General features: G+C 39.9%; 1 protein-coding gene across 3 annotated transcripts in view; it reads right to left on the minus strand.

The window, feature by feature from the left end:
- Window positions 1–17,075, minus strand: part of LOC133452733 (dipeptidyl aminopeptidase-like protein 6) — a 98,911-nt gene extending 81,836 nt beyond the window's left edge. Inside the window, exon 1 of one of the 3 annotated variants that reach the window (XM_061732322.1) lies at window positions 16,925–17,075. In XM_061732322.1, the coding sequence (XP_061588306.1) occupies window positions 16,925–16,984 (60 nt within the window). In that variant the 5' untranslated portion in view covers window positions 16,985–17,075. Of the gene's footprint in view, window positions 1–2,740; window positions 3,513–10,007; window positions 10,093–16,924 lie in introns of those variants that run through there. The other 2 variants (XM_061732325.1, XM_061732321.1) reach the window with 2 other exon arrangements.
- Window positions 17,076–17,562: the final 487 nt, after the last annotated feature.

Raw genomic sequence — 17,562 nt, forward strand, 5'->3', positions numbered from 1 at the left:
ATGGGTAAAATGTGGTTCAAAAATGATATAAGCTAGCTTTGGCATGAATGAAGGTGTATTGAAGGTATAAGGTGGAAGAATGGATTTGGGCCATATCTGAAACTCGCCACTCTCAACTCCGCCAGATGAGGGCCAAAGAAAACTGCAAATGTGGAGCTTGTTTGGACCAACGCCTCTTTGCTCATGGGGTAACTTAATTTATTAAAATAATCTACTGACAAAAATGTCTATCAAGCACATCAATAACATTTTCTTGGGACATATCATCCTGATTGTAAAACACTGCATAATAAGAATAATATTGATATACACACTGACTTTTAAAATGTCACTTTCCACTATTATAGTCACAGATATTAAGAAAGATAAATGTTTTGATTTTCCTCCTGTTGTGTCCTTCAAGGAAAGATCAGTACGGGCAGAACATGAAGGAGCACCCAGGCTCCAATCTGAAAGTAAAATGCCCCCATATTTAGCCTGCACATTCATTGACTAATTGAGTTTCTATTTGCAGTAAAGGTTAGCGAGGAGGGCTGCTGATATCTCCCACCAGGTGACTCAAACTCCATAGGACAAATTATTGATGCATGAGCACAAAGAAAAGCAACAATTAATCAATCTGAGGACACGCACAAACACAGCTCACTTTCCAAGAGAGCCCAGCAGGACACAGCGGTAAACAAATCACGTAGTTGTTTATAAAAAAAAACATCTTTCTTACAGTCGCTTATTTTTCCTGAGCTTTAAATACCCCGCCTTGCATCCAGAACTGAGAGATTTTTTAAATGAAATGCACTGAATATGTTGCCTTCCCTTACAGAAAAGAAATGCCAAAAACAGCACATTCAAACTTTTCCTTTTTGGTTCGGGAACAGCATTCCTTGAAATGGTCTCCCATCTCCTGAGGCAAAAGGCAATTTCATGCTCCAGCACAACTCAGGGGCACCGGAGGACGGAAAGAAACCTCAAGGTTAACAGTGTAAACTTAATAAATATCTTGGGAGTTGAGTAGTACAATAACAGCTCCTTGCTGCAAGTTGTAAAAATGTAAAGGCCCATTCCTAAAATAAAAGATGGAGTAAATTAAGGTTTTTAATATTTTAATATCTTAATGGATAGTTAAGTAGTGTAGTGAATAGTGTCAATGCTCAGCCTGTTGACAACTTCATCACTTGATTCCTTGATATCAATATCGCAGAGGAGCATCAAAAACATTTGTGTTTGCTGTAGCTTTGAAACTTGTGACACATGTTCAGAAGCCACTTCAGCCAGCTTTCACGCAGATACACAAAAGCACTTATTTGCAGGGAAAGCAAAACCCTCAGTAGCTAACATCATTAGGTTGATGATGTTTAGCTCAGGGAGGGCTAATCAGTGAACATATGTGCCTCAGGTCTTTAGCATGGGAGAAAATGCAACTGCAATTAAAACACTGAATACCAATGAAGAGTTCAGTAGATCTCCAATATAAAACTGACAGGGAAGCTGAATGCTGATCTTTGAATCGTAAAATGTTCAGCCAAATCTTATATTGTGTTGTATGTATGCCATGTAGGACGAAAGTAAAACCTGACAGTCAGGGTTTAGGTCAATTAGCAATTAATGGATAATTGTGCAAAGTACTTGTGTTTCAACAGATACTTGACTTACATACCACACACCTGAGGTTTCTAGATTACTATCATAACTCATCTGGAGGGCATCCTTTTGCCACTTTATAAAGCTAAAACACTGTTTTTGTGGGGGTTTTTTTGGTTTCAACATCGTGATCAGAGGCAACATATTCTCCCTTTATTAACTCCTCTGTCAGTAAAACCTTGTGAACTTGTGAATCTTAACTTCCAGAAACACATAGCTAATGTCTCCAGGACTGCCTTCTATAATCTTAGAAATATATCTAAAGTAAGATGCTTTCTGTCACAATCAGACTCTGAAAGGTTGGTTCATGCTTTTATCTCCAGTAGATTAGATTATTGCAATGCACTTTTTGCAGGACTAACAAAGCAAGTGTTACATAAACTCCAGCTTATCCAAAATGCTGCAGCCAGAATTCTAACAAAAACCAAGAGGTATGGACACATCACTCCTGTTTTATCTTCTCTTCACTGGCTGCCTGTTAAACAAAGAGTACATTTTAAAGTACTTCTTATTGTCTTTAAATCTATGAATGGCTTAGCTCCCTCCTACATGGTTGACATGCTCACTGAATACATACCGGACAGATCCCTTAGATCATCAAATAAGAGTCTTCTAATCATACCTAGAATTCACACTAGATCTGCTCATGGTGCTTTCAGTCACTACTACACTCTCTGGAATTCCTTGCTGCAGGAACTAAGGTCTGCTCCAACAGTGCCCTCTTTCAAAAGCAGACTAAAAACTTACCTTTTTGCACAGGCGTTTGAGTAAACTCTACATGGTTGGCTGGGTGATCGCACTTTTGTTAAAATGGAATTATGGTTGATATTGTGGTTTTTTTTTCTCTTGTCATACTTTTGTCTGTTTCTGTTATTTTAAACTTGTAATTTTGTTATTTGTTTATGTATTTGAGCACATTGAGTCCATGCTCATCATGTGAAATGTGCTTTATAAATAAATGTGCCTTGCCTAGCATGTGTGTGCAAACGTGTTCTTTGTCTCTGTGTTGTCTTTGAGAAGGACTGATCTCAAATGACACATCTGGATTATCATAAATGGGGTGCGTTAGTCCATGCTGGCAAATAAAAAGCATGTGCCTTACATCCTCATCCTCTCGCAAACACTTTTTGCGGTACTGGCCGTGGGGTCTGCCGTCGGCTCCCTGCTGGCAGGTCTTGGCTCCGGTCTCCTCCTCCGTCACCTGTCCACCGAGCAGGTGGCTGGCCTCAGGTGGGTGCGGAAACGAATTGGTCGTATTGATCTTCCCAGTGAATCTTTGATACAGCGAAGCCATAATATAGTTCCAGTTGAGATAAAACAGCTTACAACATGTCACATACAGATTCGGGGTTCTTTTTTTTTACGCACTCTATTGGAAATTTCTGTGCGCTTCGATGAGAACTGATGGCAGGCAGCCAGTTTTCACCTCCGGCGAGGAGAAGAAAAAAAAAGATAAGATGATGGTGATGATGATGCTGTAGTAAACAAGCATCTATGGATAGCGGAGGACTCACAAAGTGATGGACCGATATAAAGCTGAATTCCCTCGCAAAGATGTCCTTTTAGCCTTGTCGGAGGCGCAACACCAGACTGGTGGTCTGAAGGTGTCAATAGTTGCCCTCTTTTGCATTCACAACACGTTTCCTCCTCTCTTCAGTTTCCTGATGCCTCTTTGCAACGAGGCAGCAGGCGGAAGCGACGACTTTCCATCAGATATTCGATCCCCGGCGGACTACTGGAGGATTGTCCGCAAAACAAAAGAGCGAAAAGACAATGATTCGACTCTTTCGGCTTTCGGCTCAGTTTCTGGCCGACTGTCCTCACGCAGGAAAAGTGTGAAGGACGCAGAGACCCTGACGGTATTCTTTCGCAGACGCGCTTTGCATGAGAAGTGGCCGTGAGCCGCGCTACTGTAGCGCAGCTGTCCTTAAGGCTGATTTATGGTCCCGCGTTACACCGACGCAGAGCCTACGGCGTAGGCTCTGCGTCGGTGTAACGCAGAACCATAATTCATGCTTTACACTTCCCTGCCACATGCTTTACGCACAAAGGCGCGCGAGAAGTGCGCAGATTATTTTTTGAATTTACTTTCATTTCGAAAGCTGTGATTTGCAGATCTCACACATTTTATGATGTCACAGATGGGAATGTAAAATGTTCTGAAACGTGTGCATGTGGTCCCAGGACGGAGCTCGAGTGCCTCTCTGTGGTGCTCCGGATAAGGGCAGGCTGACCACTGACGCCGAACGGGCTCTGCTGAAGCTGTAAAACCCAAGGGTGTAGGTTTGGTCTCAACATTGGTAGGGACGATATGCCAGCATAACCTGCATGTACACTTTTTGCTGGGGACGGGACATTAATAAGACCAAACAGATTGGGTGAACGGGGGTCAGGGCTACATTTGTCACGAATATGAACCTAATTAATTGATAGGCTAAATGATCCATGCAAAATAAATCTGTATCGACTTATACTAACTTTCATGTGTATTGGTTCACCTGATACACGGTTCCATTCAAACCTTTGTTTTCAAGAACTACTAAAGAAACATTTTGAAAACTTCCAGAATATTCCAGGATGCAATTTAAATTGCAATATTTGAACATAACTTAAATTATTTTAACATACACAATAAATACAAACTTATTAATAATCTCTTAACTACTACTTAACCTATATATGGAACTACATGTTAGCCTACATTGTCCTTCACCACAAGAGTAATACATTGCTTTAAAATAGTTAACTTAATAACTGTAGGGTCAATTTTATCCTTACAACATTTGGGAAGACAATCTAAATTACCTATATATCTGAACTCATTATATAATTCAAATACGTTTCAAATAAGGTTGCTTAAAAGTTGGTGGGGACAATTTGAGCCTCCTGAAAAGTTGGTTGTGTTATGTCCCTACCGTCCCTATGCAAACCTACGCCATTGGTAAAACCAGATTATTTTCAGTTTTTTTTCCCCTTTCATTTTCATAAAGAATATCCTTTAGGAATATGGACGCTGAAGCTGAGATCAAACATTTCCAAAAATATCCAGAAAATCCTCAGACACAGCAATCTTTTCACTCCTGAATGAAATGAAAGCAGTTCTTTTTTTTTGGCATCTATATTTAAACATGTATAAATATTTCTCATAAAAGTATATATAAATCCCATCAAACTGTATGAATCAAACCATGAAATGATCTATTCTCCCCTTGATTTATGCATTTCTTTTTCTCCCACTGTCATATATTTTCATTCATCTCACATCCACAAGTGTTTTGAAATGCTCACAAAGAACACATCTACGCTTCTCGCCGGCAAATGCAGAATATTGGCTTATACGCAGTGGAGGGAGAGTAAGGCTTGGGTCAAAGAGTTAAAATCTCTGCCATTCATGTCGTGATTGCCACCCGTGAACACACCGCAGCCTCTCACTGAGACCGCTCCAACTATTGCTGCACCAGGGCTAAGCTGGACAGTATTTCTGGGAAATATAGGTCATTTTCACATGCAAGGGTACAACTTCAAAGCAGCACCAAAGCACCGCTCACAACAGTTCTAAACACGTTTGGTTGAATCCCACCACTGCGAGAACCGCATGAAATGACAAATCAAGTTCATTTACTGATCATTTGGAATGGGGCTATCAAGGTGGACTGACAGGCAGTAGAAAGTAAATATTCGGTATTGAACTTTGAACAAAGAGGGAGTTGCAATTAAATTTCTTTCACAAATGGTGAATTATCTCATGCTTTGAAAGAACTGTTGAAGGCTCACTGATTCGTGTCCTGAATTATAAATTCACCCTCAGTGAAAGTAAATGTGATAAAGAGTAGTCATTTCCAGAGTTTGGAAATTCAATAAAAAAAAAAGATACAGTATAACTAATTAGTCACAGTCTCTTCCTATCTTTTTCATTTTCAATCAAATGTAACTCAACTCTACATGTTTTTGTGTACACTTAAATTAGAGTTTCAGCCAAAACTTGTTTCTTGGACTGATCGTCTCTGGGCTTCCAGCAGTCTCTCCTATTCCTAGTTCATAAAAGCCTTTCTTGGGCCTGTGCACTCCAGGGAAATAGGTCCGAGCCACTTGACATCCATCCCGGTCACTCTGATAGATGCCTTCCAATCTCCCTCACCTTGTTGGGGAGCTATTGTGAACTGCCTGACTGCTTTAACGCTCCCCTCAGGACGGGGTCGAGAAGCCTGGGCAGAGCTCCACTCCCCTGTCGCCGGGCCACAGACAGAGCTGCACCTCTCCCCGCTCTCACAAGCATCGCTGCAGTAAAGTTCTGCATTGTGGGTGGTAAAATATTTTTGAGAGGCTTGTCATAAAAACTATAATGATGGGGATAGCTATAGCATGCCTAATACCTCCATGGGGAACTGGTGCTGCTGCTGGATCCGGTATACACTAAAACCTATGGAACATTGTAATTACATTTCAAGCACATACCAGATGCAATTTAATCTATCTGAGTGATATGATGCAGTTCTGAGTTCTTTATGATGCGGATAGTGATGGCTTTATGAGGCTTTCCTGTGCAGTACACCCCCCTGAGTGAGTTTACTTTTAACTCCACAGAGGGATTAATGCACCTGCATTACCAGAAAATCTAGTGAACTGAATGCACCAACTGATTTATATAAATAAATAAAACAAGACCACATGTGATCTTGTGTACCACAGAGAACTAAAACTGCCAGCAAGAATGAGTTTTGGCAAAATAAACTGAAGTGCAACCAAGAAGTTTGTTTAAATTTTAAAAATTGTCATTTTAAATCAGGAAGATTGAATAATGACTCTTAGTATTTACACAATTCAGAATCCTAATGAAGCTACACATGATTCGAGATATAATGCACTTAAAATAAACACACGATTATTTGAATGAACTAAAATGACACCACAGAGCAACATGTTTTCATCAGCATGCTGCACAACACAACAAACTGACACAAATTAATTGGATGGAAGAGAAAACAGATCAATCAGCTCATGTCTGGAGGGACTGCAGTAATATCTCATTTCCTTTGAACATCACTCAGCTGAATGAGGAAATTACTGCACCTCCCTCTACATGCTTCTAATATAATGGATTTAGTTACAGCCCGCTATAATCACATTTTTGCACCATTTTCCATTTGGTATTAGCTGGACTCTAATAAGTTCCCTTGATCCTGAGCTGAGCCTAGCATCGCAACAAGTTTCTTTATCATCCTGCTGCCCATGTGTCGGATTACAGTCACCTCTTTTCTGTGCCCCAAGTACTTATAGCATTTTCTCTTAATTTTGTCCTCACTTAAACTCTCAAACTGATGAGAAATAGTGATAAAGTCTGTCAAACTATGCAGTATATGACAATTCTGCCCGATTTTTAGAAGTCACTGAAATTAAAGACAAACTGTCTATGTTCAAGTTTCGTTAACACTCTATGTTAAGGGTATCAAAACATACTTGGATAAAGCTTAAGTTGTGCATTAATCCTGATCATGCGTCACAAAGTCATGATACTCACGTTATTTCACTCTTAATAGATTTTCCCTTAAAGAACATTAGCTGACAGTCAGACACTTAGATTGATATGTAAACAGCTCAGTTGGAATTCAGTCAGATAAAAGTTTATCTATACAACTGTATCTAAAGGCAGGGTGGATTTCTAACCCAGAACTCTTTTTGTTAAATTCTAGCAAACTAAAATTGGAACATCCCTTCCGCTTACAATGTATCGCCATGATGAATATCGGTATCAGAACTCTATTGATAATGACTTTTTAAAGTCGCAGTAACTCAGAGTCAACCTATTAAGAGTTGATTGTACCATCTCTGAACACCTTTTCTGAATCCGAAAACTTTGAATTTCTTAGCTTTTTGACTCCTTAAACTGGAAACAAACACAGTGTGTACCCTTCTCCATCAAACGCGTACAAATATTGCTCCAGCCAGTGACCATCGGGGGGGATTTGTGCTTCTGCTCCTGTACATGGGGAGCAAGGAAGAGGGTCGGCTTGGGATAGGTCATGATGGGGCGTGTTTTCTCTGGGAGCACTGAGAGTTTTGTGAGGGTTTGTTTCTGATAACAACAGATGTGACATAATCCAGAAGTCCCTTACCCTTGCTATAAGGATTTCTGTAAATTTTCCAAATGTTTGTGTCTTCTGATGACTTCGACTACAAATCAACTTCAAGTGAAATGGCATTTGTGTATGTCCAGGGAAGCTGAGCAAATGATTTTGCCTGAAATTATGCAATACATACACAGCTAATTTGGTTGCAGGTAATGAAGTAACTATGGATGAATATCATCCTTTATGTGAACTAAACCCACAAAGGACTAGAACTGCATGTGATTGGTTTGGGTAACTAACCATGAGTAACTATGGGTACTTAATAATCAAAGGGATTAATTAATTCAGGATCTGATATTAATGCATGCATTGAGTTTTGTATTCAGTGTTTCAGCACTTTTGTGTTATCACCTGTTTTTAGATTGTGAGGAAACAAAAAGAGAAGATGTGCGGTAGTAATAAAGCTGAAGTGATTAGCAGTGTTCTAACACCTAGAAGAGATCAGTCCAGGGTTAGTATTTGCTATTTTGCCCCATTTAAACTGTGAACAACTATTGACTGGGATGCACAGCCCTTTTAGAGACGCAAAAAGTTACATCTGAGTAAGTGCTGTAAGCGAGTTATCATCAGATGCAATTAGGGATATGAAGATAGACGGACTGAGATCAGCTGGATTAAGTTTAATTGAAAACACTTTACTCACTTTAAAACAAATTACTTAAACCATAACACTACTATTTTACACTAGATTATGTAATGATCTACCAGTACCAGGTTTATTCTAGCCTGTTGCACATCAGAAGAAATATTCAGACAATCACTGACACATATTCACCTCACAATGTAGCAATACAAGTAACATACATACGCAGAGAGTTTTGAAAAGAAAATTCAAATATATGTAAATATTCTGTTGCAGAACTTGTTTCCAACTTGCCCCAAACCTATTTTCTTCTAAGCCGTGTGTAATTGTTATTTTCCACGACTGAAAGTAGCTGGGCATGTTGGCTCTTGGAATATTATGCTCCACACATGATAAGTGCAGTACATTACAAATGAATGGAAGCCTAAATTGAAATGGCAGCAGATAAGTCACTGAGGAAATGGAGTTTAATGCTGGCTGATGTCGTAGAATGGACTGTCGCTGTGTTTGAGGGTAGCACCAGATGACAGCTGTGGATTGTGGTGGGAACAGATGAGGAGGAGGAGGAAGGGAAGAAAGGAAGGAAGGAAGGAGGAGATGGGGAGTAGCAAAAGCCATACTAGAGCATGTCACTGAAAAAAAATCAGTCGTATGTTTGCTTGGAGATAGATGTCCCAAGTAATCTCGAAAAAGGTTTTATGAATGAAATGAAGGATCTTGTCATAATAGAAGTGTGGGGCATCATTTAAACCACCATGCATCTCCTACTCTTTTGGTTGGTGCAATCTTTTGTATTGATTTACTCTCCCATGTTTCTCAAAAGATATCTGTAACCCTGTTGCACAGATTCACTCAATGTTGAAATGTTTTTCTGCTAAGGAGTCATAACAATCCTTTTAAGTGACAAAAACAGCCAGAAACTTCAAGTAAGTGTATTTTCTTATTAGATGGAAAAGCAATAATTATCCCAAACTTCCACCCGTCTTCAATCAAACACTGTTTGATGTGGTTTTTGAGTGATGTATTTTGTATTGTGTATTTTATTGCTGCTGTTGTCTTGGCCAGGTCTCCCTTGCAAAAGAGATCTCGTATCTCAATGGGACTTCCTGGTTAAACAAAGGTTAAAAAAAAAAAATCTCCTTCACAGCAAGTGTGCATGAGGGCATGAAATCAGCTTTACAAGTCAATTTAGTCAAAGATTCCCATTTAGTTTTACCTCAAAGCGATTTTAATTATTTCACATCAACCAGTAAGTAAATAATATGTTAATATAGTGAACATTGCAGCAATGAATGTAAAGCAATCATTTGAAAATATCAGATGGATACATGATATATACAACCTTTTCCCAACATGGCCAGTCCCTGTTGAAATAATTAGATGGCAACATCACAAAGACTAACAATGAGTAGTTAAGCATTCTTCACAGCATATGGAACCAACCATTAAGTAGAAGTCAGGTCTTGAAAGAAAATGTAACTGGAAACAATTGTCCACAAGGATCCTGAGAGGGGGACATCAGGACCTGCTGCTCTCCTCCTACATGTCCACTTGTTTTCAAAATCTGCCAGCAGCCGTCTTTTGTCAGGAGCAGGAGACTCACCCACAAATACAGACATCCCCCCTAGCGTGCCATGCATGCTAAAAGGGCCCCTTACCCTTCTGGAAGGAGTGCTGTTGTCCATCTTCAGCTGGGTGGCTATGAGGACCGACATGGTGAAAGGTGCCACTTGCCTTCCTCTCTCGCTATCCTTGCACCTTTGTGCTGTGGAGTTTGGGTTGCTGGAGGTGTTTGAGACAACTCTCCTCCCTCCCTTTCCTTCTCTTCCCCAGCTCCTGCCCTCCCCCTGAAGCTAAGCAGGAGGATGACCCGGGGGTCTAGGAGCCCAGTCGGAACACTTCCCTCTCCCCTCACTGGGGGAATCAATCACAGACGCTGCAATCGCTTGCACAAGAGGGGAGGGTGGTGTTAACGGGTTTAGGATAAGAGGGGGTGCTTCTCCTTCGCTCAGGCTGCTCCAAACGCTACTTATCTCTCTGGTCCGCTCCCTCTTCACCTCCCACCCCCCTACCCTTCTCCCTCTCTGGCTCACTCACTGCCTCCCTTTTACACACACTCTTTAACTTTCTCAGCAAGACTTTTCTTAGTGAAAGTGGAGGTTTGACTGTAAGTAAATCTCTGTCACACACACACAGGCTCCCAGTAGTGTTCCCCAACACATCAGTACCAATACTGCCTGCTAGGCATTTTTCCCTTTGAGTGTGTGTGCCTATGTTGGTGTGTGTTTTTCTAATCTCAGTGTGTGCACATATTAAGAAGAAACAGATCAATTCAGTCGGCTTTGCTGCTGCGTTGTGATTAAGCACGAGTAATATTTTTGCTGCCTGTCTTCCTTAAAATAAAATACACCCGTCCCTTCTCCCAACTACCTTACACACACACACACACACACACACACACACACACACACACACACACACACACACACACACACACACACACAGACCCACAAGCACACACCCATCAGGCTCTGTTAACAGGACAGAAGCCTGGCACAGGCACTCCAGCGGCTTTATTTATGCAGCCTTGTGTAAAGCAGAACTACGGCGCACCATTGAGCCACAGGAGAGAAGCTGAGGGTAGTGACATTTCTCAATAAAAAATCCAAAAGGCTCCCTCTTTTTGGTTCTGTTTTGATCTCATCTTGTCAATTGTGATTGAAGCCGGAGGCAGGAAGTGTCGCACCCTCGACCGGCAGATGGCGCGAGCAGCAATGTGCTCATAAGTCATTGAAAATGGTGGGCTGCGGGTTCCAAGTGCAGTGAATCACAAGGCTCCTCGAGTCAGAACTCTCTGGTCTCGGGACCTGAATCATCTCGTTCTCATGCTGCCTTCCAGCACTTTGCTTGTGTTTAAAACCATGATGTTAAAATCTTATAACGGTGAGGCAAAGTACGAGTGAGTGCAAGACCATTAAGGTGCTAACATTATACAGAGCTTCACCACAAGTTTTCGACTTCATAGCTGCTAAAGTTGTATAATTTAACAGTCATGAACAAAATCTCTAATATTTTCATATGACCTTGGCAATTATTCAGTGGCGAATTGGACAAAAATTAAGGCTGTGCTGCCTATTTTCTTATTTCCTAGACCGTGGCATGTTTCAAACACTGAGATTTGTGGTTGCACAGCGCCTCATAAATACTTATATAAAAAGTCAGCAAATCTTTTTTTCCACTGTGGCTTATGGGCCTACTTAAAGCAAGAGTCTCCCCCCTGCGGCTGCAGCAGTTTATCTCAGATGGCCGCCAGGCCTCAGCTCATATTTTACATGTTTGATTTGTGCACGGACAATAATTTCACCCCCACAGCTGATAAATAACTGCTTTTATTTAAAGGTAGGCAATATAATCACAGAGCATGAGACAAAAAAATAAATCACAATAGCAAAAATGAGCAGCAGCTGCACTTTTTCCAAGACCATTGTGTAAGACGGGATGAAAATGAGCTAAAGTTCATATTTGCATGCACACCACAAGAGATAAGGGTTCATCCCAGAGAGTAATTGCCTTGCTGACTAAACTGGGAATAATAAAGTCTTTTGAGTTCGTATAAGACAGGGGGTTTCAGTTACAGCTATGTCTTATGCATTCATTTTTTGTCACATTTACAGCCATGACATACACTCCCAAGATTATGAATACTGCTGGTTCACAGTAAGTCACCATAATTGCAATTAGTGCAAAAGGTCAGCACAGCTATTACCCCAGAGCAAGGAGGTGATGTGGTTTTTTATCATACAGACAGAACAATGGACAGAATGGATTTCCTTCACATGTTTACCTTTTCCACGCAGCATCCCTTACATTCACTTTCCTCTATTTGTCAGCTCCTGCTGAATCCACAGAATGTGAGCTGCCATTAAAGCATTTTAGGAACTTAAATCTACGCCCAATCATTAAAATAGCCCTTAATTTATAGAATGCAAATCGGAGGAGAAATAGATTGTTATACAACCTTAAAATCCAAATGTCAATGACCTTTTTTGACTTTTAAAATCACATATATCACATATATTCTTGTGGGATCTCACCTAAGTCACACATGAACCTCTAGATCCTGCAAGAGCAAGATTTATTATTCAAAACTGTGGGATAATGAAATCATCAGTCTATGTTTGGTTCCGGTTCTGAATTGAGTAGATAAATCATAAAATGATCAATAAATAAGCCTGGTGAATACCAAGTAGCTCTATGTTGATTACAAAAGGCAACTAATTCCTCATAGCTTACTCCTATATTACTGTGACTTGCTTTGTTCATCAGGACTATCAGAGATTTGAACAATAGGACATTTATTTAAGTGAAATGAAAAAACGTTCTCATTCAAGTCAGTCAGTAAATGTGTGGGAAAAGTGCATTAACCCCCATGCATGTGCCTTTTTCTGTCATGACTGTATAATTGGCATTGAGTTTACAACTTTGTGTTGAAATATACCAGACTCTGCAGCTTTGATCTTGACCTTCAGGCCGAACACAGCACCCTTCTCTAGCTAAACTACCTGTGTTAGTACACCACCCAAGGATTCACATTGATGTACTTAGTTTGCTTTCCAGACGAGCTTCTGGTTCAGGATAGGTCAGTGGTGGAAAAACATGAATTAAGAAAACATCACTGTCTGTCAGAATAAGAATGAGTGCAGGTGTATGTGCACATCAGGCTATCTTGTGTCTTTATCAGCATGATGCAAGTGGTCTCACTACAGGTACAGCCCCATCAGGTCATCTGTCACAGGTGACAGGAATAGAAGAAATCTGCACTCCAAGGAGCAACGCCAGAGCATGATTTGGCCCAGGATGAAGAGCTTTAGATGCTCGAGGGTGGCCAGGAGCTGAAAAACCTGGACAGCTTTTATAAACAGGGTTCTCATCTACAGCAAACCTTCCCTTAAGAGCCAAATTGCAGCATAGCAGTTAGTGGTGACAAATGACTGCTGCTGTCCCTTTCTCCTCCTCATCCCTGGTTGTTTTTCCAGATTTCATTTCATTGAACAATGTGTTATTGTTGGTGAAGGCTTTAGTGCTTCCAATGCAGTTGTTGCATTGAATAAGCAGATGGCATTGAAATGTGCAGAGAGAATGTGTGTTTATGTGGGCATCAGGAAAATTTAAGTTATTTTGTAATGGCAACTTGCAAAGCAATACAAACATTCGAAGCAGACCATTCAAAGTGCATTGGTTCGATGGAGAAATACTGAGGCCTCATTTGATGAAAGCAGAATGCTTTTGAAAGGCATTTCATCCAAACATATTCGTGCTGCATACAAAACATTTCTCTGCAACTTTGTCTGCACAATTCTACCCTAGGGACCCTTAATATTCAGCTCAGGGTACCAGTAAATCCTTGACACACACTCTCAAACCGCTCTGATACAAGTTTACTCAAAACTAAACAGATAAAAACACATTAAACTCATGATCATGTTTTCCTGCAAACGCAGACTAGATTCACGACTCATTTCATGTAAAGTGACTCTACAGACAATTCTAAATGAATACATCACAAACTGTTTTTTTGTGAGCTTGAGACGGTACAGAAACTGGACATTTCTATGGAATATTGGAAATAGCTTCTAACAGTCTATGTCTCTTTAAAGATGTTAGCAGCAGAGGTCTAAAGTCAGGAGAGAACAAAACACTGGCCTTCAAAAAGTCAGTCAGCCTCAGATGCAGGTGGCACAGCTGATGAGAAAAGATACTCTGAAGCAAAACAAGAAATGGATTTTCAGCTCCGTGGTAAGAGGTAGAAATTAATGTTATACCTGCTGAGCCCTGTTCAGGGTTGTAGAGGGATTGAAAGTTTTCCCAAATGTCATCTAGGAAGTGCTGTGGTACCCTGGACAGATTGCTCAGTCAATTAAAATATTAGTTACAATTTCATGCTACAGTTACACAGGTTAATGTGGTCGGTGAGTATCAGAAGAGCACTCTGGGATGTAGGAATATGTGTGTCTACCAAGGAGATGCTTCCACAACAGGCATTGTCTCCAAAGATTACAAAGCTACATCTAAAAAAATAAATAAGTGAAAAGTTGCACGTTAAAATATCTGTTTATGTTGCCAACAGTTTGGAAGGTGAAGTGTGACTAAAAAATAAATGAAAACCAAACCTGTTATCACCTGCACTATTTCTTTTCTACAGAGCCATGCCATTGCACACACAGAAAGTGGTTTGGCACAGACTTGCGGGATAAAATAAGTCCTTTACTTAAAAAGAAATAACAAAAGACATCATCCTACTTGTCCTCTGTAACTCCCAGATCTATCAGGATTATGGTGCTTTCAAAGATATGGAAGTTATCTACATGACTCAATTTTAACTTGCATTAGATGATGCGATCACTGAAAATTATTTTTGGAGTTATTCTTAGACTGTGGACTGATTTCCTCAAGAGATTTGTGTCTGTTTTAAAGTCATCAGTGCTGCCTGATGACCTGAAGATCACAACCAGCCAGTATTGGTTTTCTGCAATGTTCCTTGTGTACAAATAAATACATTGTTACTCCATCTATTACTAATAATATGAACAGTACATAATTAAACCCACAAGTTAATGTTAATCTTAACTTGCTTGATTTTTTTACACACAAATTCCTGGACTCTTAACTACTGAAATACTCTCTTAGGCTCTCTGACTTATTGTTAAATTAAATGGAAATATTCAAACATTTTTCAAATGTCTTTTTTTGTCACTGTTGTTGGGTGCAAAATTAAAGCTTAAACTTTTCCCTCTGATACTGAGTGACAAATAATAGACTGATCAGATATAAACACTTGAAACGCAGTCACTGATGACACTTCATCTTGACATTTGTCTGTGAAGAGATGCAGATGTGTTCAAATCTGTGACCATTCAAGTAAAAGTACTAAAAGAAAAAGTTGCAATGCAGAAAATTTCTGCATCAGTCTATAGAAAAGAGAAAATGAGAAAAGAGAAATGAGTTTGACTGCACTCTAAATTCAGCTAATAAGTTTTGGTTAGTAAAAGCTCTCTTATTCTTGGGGCAGGATCATACCAACCAAATCATACATAATGAGATTAAGGGAAGAAATGTCTGCATTTTTTCCAAAAGGCTGTTCTGTCCTCGGAGAAGCGGGAACAGCTCAGATATCCTCAGCCAGACTTAATTAATTCTTTTCAGTGCAAATTGACTACAGATTATAGAAAATGTAATAAGCTGTGTTGATAAGCAGTCCTTACGGGCTTAAAAAAATGGCTGCAGAAACTTCAGGGATTTTATAGTGTCTAACTGTAAATTACATCATATATGTGTAACATACAAAGCTTGAGCTTTGCCTCACAGCAACAAAATTGGTTTGATTGAACTGACTGAAGATTCAGTAATGCTGATGAATTGGAGAAGCTTACCAACAACTTCTGATTTCGACTTTGTATCTCCAGCAGAGGGCAAGCTAACTCTAGCATGGTCTGATAAAATCTAATCCCTGAGAGAGGAGTGAAATCCCATAGCAACCAGCCACACACCTGCAGCCAACAGCAATAATTATCAAACATAAAATTAAATGTTAGCTTAAACTGATTGATGTGGGAAATAAATAAGCTTTCTACATCTTTGACATGGTGAAGAGTTTACTGAAAACATGTCATTTTAGGTATCAGCCTTTATCGATATTGCCCACCACAATATGTGATGTATTTGTAATGTAATAAAATCATCCCTGGAGATGGAGAGGCTTGTCACAAGTCCACGCCAGAGTAGCCCAGGAGGGGAAACTGATTTAATGCATTAACATATTTTGTCCTATTTGAATGACAATCAATGTGACCCCCATGTAATATGAGTTAAATTCCCTAATGTGAGTTGGAAATGGCATTATGGGAGAGCTATTCGAGGCCATTGATGGTAAGGTGAGATGGAAAATGTGTTGTTTTTTTTATTTCTGTATGCTTATTTGTGAAGTTGAGAACATTGTAAAAGGGACTTTTAGCTAAAGAAAGTACATAGTCAGACAGATGCAAAAGAGAATAGAAGACTATGAAGTTTGAGTATTCAAAAATAATACTTTATTAGGCTACTCATAATGTGACTGATTTTACTGCTTTGTAGGGAAAAAAAATGAAATACTCCATCTGCTCTGGGGACTTTTCGAACTACAATTTAAATTAATTCTATAGTTTTCTCACTCCAAAAGCTGTGATCTGATATGATCTTAAATTGAGTGTCGTTCCCTTCATACCAGTAATAGCACATTGTTGGTGCTTATTTCTCCCAGAAAACACCTCACTGCCCTCAATACATTTTCCTTATTGAAAAAAAAAGAACCAAACTATACTCAACTTAAGATAAGAGTAAAAGAGCCTCAATCCTACAACAGTTTTAGTCCACATCTCAACAATGCTTATCATAATACTGCTCCAATTTTTCTCCTCCACTTGATGACTCTGGAGCAGACATGTCATATCACCAACTATCAGCCCCTAGAAAATAGTTCCAACATCTAATGGAGCCTTTGCAAAAGAATAAAAACAGGGTGTTTGAAATCTTAACTTACCTTGTCTCCTTTGGAGGATTCCCTGCGGTAGTTCCCTGCACCTGCTGATGATGAGTTCATTGTCCCGTGTATAAGTAGACTGCAACACTCAAATATTCACCTGAAGTGTCTGAACGACAAAACTCTGATCCACCTCCTCCGTCTCTTGCTCGCTCTTTCTCTCGCTCTCGCTCGCTCTTTCGCTCTATCTCGCTTTCTCTCTCTCTCGCGAGGATTTCTGCGCTCCTTGATTTGAAAGCTGGAAGTAAAAAGACACAAAGTAACTCGAAATAGCTACTTACAGACAAAAACAGCGAGTTAAATCACAATGTTATCCAATAATTTATAAATCAAAGCGGTGTATCCTCAACCTCCCGTGATGTAGTAGATATGCGAGGCGAGTTTTACTGTCTGCGAAACCACAGCACCACAGAAACTTCTTCCACAATACCACATACCATCGGCGTCGCCAGACAGATTTTACTGGGGCACTTGCCCCAGTATTGATCTGCAGTGCCCCAGTAAAAATTTCACCAGTAAAAAATTAATTTCGGAGTTTTAACTCCACATAGCATACACCAGTGTTGTGCATGAACGCGTTCAATAATCCTTCTTATTTCACCAGCGTGCGGCGTGCATATTTAAAATGCTCGACGAGC

Source organism: Cololabis saira, chromosome 10 (genome assembly GCF_033807715.1).
Source record: "Cololabis saira isolate AMF1-May2022 chromosome 10, fColSai1.1, whole genome shotgun sequence".
In the NCBI taxonomy this organism is placed as follows: domain Eukaryota; kingdom Metazoa; phylum Chordata; class Actinopteri; order Beloniformes; family Belonidae; genus Cololabis; species Cololabis saira.